This window comes from Poecilia reticulata, linkage group LG2 (assembly GCF_000633615.1).
Source record: "Poecilia reticulata strain Guanapo linkage group LG2, Guppy_female_1.0+MT, whole genome shotgun sequence".
NCBI classification, from domain to species: domain Eukaryota; kingdom Metazoa; phylum Chordata; class Actinopteri; order Cyprinodontiformes; family Poeciliidae; genus Poecilia; species Poecilia reticulata.
Window position 1 is genome coordinate 11,816,474 of NC_024332.1, and position 3,547 is coordinate 11,820,020.

General features: G+C 44.6%; 1 protein-coding gene across 1 annotated transcript; it reads right to left on the reverse strand.

Annotated features, from left to right (window-relative positions):
• Positions 1-1,574: 1,574 nt before the first annotated feature.
• LOC108166961 (putative protein FAM47C) lies at positions 1,575-2,703 on the reverse strand. Its single transcript, XM_017309014.1, has 2 exons — positions 2,474-2,703; positions 1,575-2,367 (listed from the first exon to the last, which is right to left on the reverse strand). Exons 1-2 carry the CDS (start codon positions 2,701-2,703, stop codon positions 1,575-1,577), a joined length of 1,023 nt encoding a protein of 340 aa, XP_017164503.1.
• Positions 2,704-3,547: the final 844 nt, after the last annotated feature.

Genomic DNA, 3,547 nt, shown 5'->3' on the forward strand with positions numbered 1-3,547 from the left:
CTTTTTGTTTTTGAAATGGTAAATTTAGGTTTGCCTCGACTTTTATAAACTAATGACTCGATTTTTTTTTTATTACTGTTGGTACAGATATTAGGCGAACACTGTGCTTTGTCTGCTAGTACCTTAAATTAATTTCAGCTGCACAATTTCAAGARTATTCAGATTTTAACATGCATTTTCCAAGTAGTAAATATTTCAGTTCAGTGTTACTCAGTAACTTCAGTGTTGTTACACCTCTGAAACATTTTTTGCATTTTCTTTGTGATACCAGAACTATTTCACTTAACATTTAATTTCCTGAGATATTGTCAATTTATTTTCAAGCAAACTCTCAAAAAGAGCTGAGGATTTATTAGTTTTGATTACGTTGTGCARCTAAATATGGACACTTATTAGTTTTTTTTTCAGGTTTGCATCACAACACCTTGTGATGTGTTTCTGAGCAATGATTGAGCCGCTGTGCTGATTACCTTTCCATTGGATCCAAGCACCTGGACCTGCTGACGACATTCATCAGTCCACGGTCTGTTGTATCATCACAACGTGGACTAACTTTTTATTTACAGTACTTGGTTAAATTAGGACCAGATACGCAAAAATCTACCTGCAGACTTTGTGGGCTACCCTGACACTGCAGTCATCCTGGACTGGGCTGAGCCAGTTTTCCTCTCCTCCAGAGTGACAAGTTTTCATCACCAATAAAGACAAACAAGTCTGATGTATGAGTAACTGCTAGGAAGTATATTCACTGTTCATTTCGCTATCCTGTTTGGTACCTACAATAAAATCTACATTTCACAAACCTTTTTTCCCCCTTCTCTGTGTTTACGTTATATCAAGTATTTGCATGTTGATCAGGAATGAGATATTAATACCATACCAGCAAAGAAATGTGAATATTAAGTAATATGTAGTTAGTCATATAATTTAATATACTGAATAAGGCTGGATGATATGACTTGCAAGATTTTTTTCATACCAGACTTGATTTTAATCAATTCCTCCTGTCCTCAATTTCTATAATAAAATCACAGAAAATACTTTCAAAAACCGCCTTTATTTCAATCATCTGTTTTGTGAGTTGTAAAAGGGAGCATTATGGTCAGGCTACAAGAATTTTTAATTGCAAGAATGCAGTCATCGTTACAGCAGAATAAAGATGCAATTTTATAACAATGTCTTAAAATTACAAGAAATTGTTTTAATGAGAAACATTCAGGCTGATCTGAYGAAACCAGCTCAGTCCATGTTGTCATGAAGTGGTAGGTTGTGGTGAGGAAGTGGAYGCAGTTAGACACAGTTTGTTCTAAAAGGTTTAAACTGTGTTAAACACTAAAAATAGTCATTTTTCCTCAACAGGATGTAATGAAAAATGATGAATTTAATGATAATAATCCAAACGAGGAACAACAGAGAACAGTATGGGGAAACAGGCATCCACGGGAGCAGACGACATAGATTGACAAGTCCAGAAAACAGTCCCAAACAAAAAAAACCGAACCCAACAAGGTGGGTGGAGGGGCGACGGCAGGAGGGCTAGAGTCCAGGAAACAAAACTAAATCCAAACAGGAACTCAAACAGAAAAACCTTCCGGGGGCCGACCACGGCACAGGAGGTGGACCTCTCGTGGGAGGTCCGGTGGGCGGCGACGCAGGAGGCGGAGCTTGAGCCGCGGTGGGCGGCGACGCAGGAGGAAGAGCTTGTGCTGCGGTGGGCGGCGACGCAGGAGGCAGAGCTTGAGCCGCGGTGGGCGGCGATGCAGGAGGGAGAGCTTGAGCCGCGGTTGGCCGGGCGGAGCGCCGACTGCTGCAGGCTCTGGAGGGCCGGGCGGAGCGCCGGCTGCTGCAGACGCTGGGAGCTCGGACGGAGCAGACACTGGAGGTGCCGCTGGTCCTGGCGGGCCGGCAGGACGGCCGGCTGAAGTCTCGGGAGGAGCACTAGAAGTCTCAGGAGGAGCACTTGCAGTCTCGGGAGGAGCACTAGCAGTCTCGGGGAGCTGCACACCAGCAGCGAACGCAGGAATCTCTGGAGAGGGCGGCTGCTTGTCAGCAGCGAAAGCAGGAATCTCTGGAGCGGGCGGCTGCTCGTCAGCAGTGGACGCAGGAATCTCTGGAGCGGGCGGCTGCTCGTCAGCAGTGGACGCAGGAAACTCTGAAGCGGGCCACACCACTAGCCGTGCCGCTTGACGATCAGGGGCTATTTTGTTAACCCGGACTCCCAGAGCCAGGGGAACTGTGGCGACAGAAGACAGGCATACGGCGGCGGTTGGAGACGGGCTGACATTGGCGGCAGGAGAAGAAATGAACTGGCGGAGGTTGAGTGAGTGGTGGGGGTGACGGAGCTGGAACAGGTGAGGTGAATCTTCTCTTTTGTAGAAATTCCTCGTGGAGCTCATGAACTATCATAAACTAATTCTAACATAAACGGGTCATCGTGAAACATGTTGAAAAAAAAAGAAAATCCTCCTCAAACTCAATGCTATAAATGTCCTTGGATTTGAGCTGTGGGGGGCGGCTCATCAGCAGCGAACGCAGGAAACTCTGGCGGCCCAGGGCGGCGGCAACATCGATGCCCAGGGGCCGCGACCTCCGGCGGCTCATTACGGTGGTGGCGTCGTGGTCCAACTCCTGGTGGACAGATCGCCATACGAGTACCCCACCAGGGATTCTTCCTGTCGTCCATGATGGTATGGACTTCCTCATCGGTAGTGGTCGGATCCTTCGGTCATGAAGTGGTAAGTTGCGGTGAGGAAGTGGACGCAGGTAGACCCAGGATGTAATGAAAAATTATTAATTTAATGATAATAATCCAAACAAGGAACAACACAGAACATTACCTGAGACAAAGAGGATAGAAAAAAGTATAGAAAAAAGGCAAAGACTGTCTGGAGAAGAAAATAAAGCAGCAGTCTGAATCTGTGACTCCTGCACACAAACCTTTATAGTATACGCATGTTTATCCTCTTTAATATATTCAAATAAGGCGTACCTCTGCTTGACCAGCTGGGAGCTATCTTGGACATTCAGAGAAACGTAGAACACCCCCAATTTACTGCCAAGATAACAGGCCATTTGCCCCTTCGTTTAACAAAGGGAGAGAGCTTGTCCTGAACTCCTGCGGCTATCTGGGCAAAGAGAAACAGAGAAAGGTATTTCACAGATAGCTGTGAAATCTGGAATCTCACCCGCTTTTATCCCCACATAGATTCTCAGGAACAAACTTAAATTCTGTAATTAGTTCGAGGAAAGGTTATCTCCACAAACCCAATTTTGTTCTTCTGCACTCAGCACTTCAAAAGATTAGTCCTGCCATAAACCAAAAATACATAAAATCAACAGAACAGAATGGAGTATAATTTATTTTTTTAAACCTATCAAATATTATATTCAATCCTAAGTATAAAAGTTAACACAATCATTTTCCAAAACMCCATTCACCATAAACCTGAGCAATTTTCTAATACTAACGAAACATTTTCATTCACACAATTTCCATTTGATTCTAATATATCCATCCATCCATCCATCCATTTTCTGCCGCTTATCC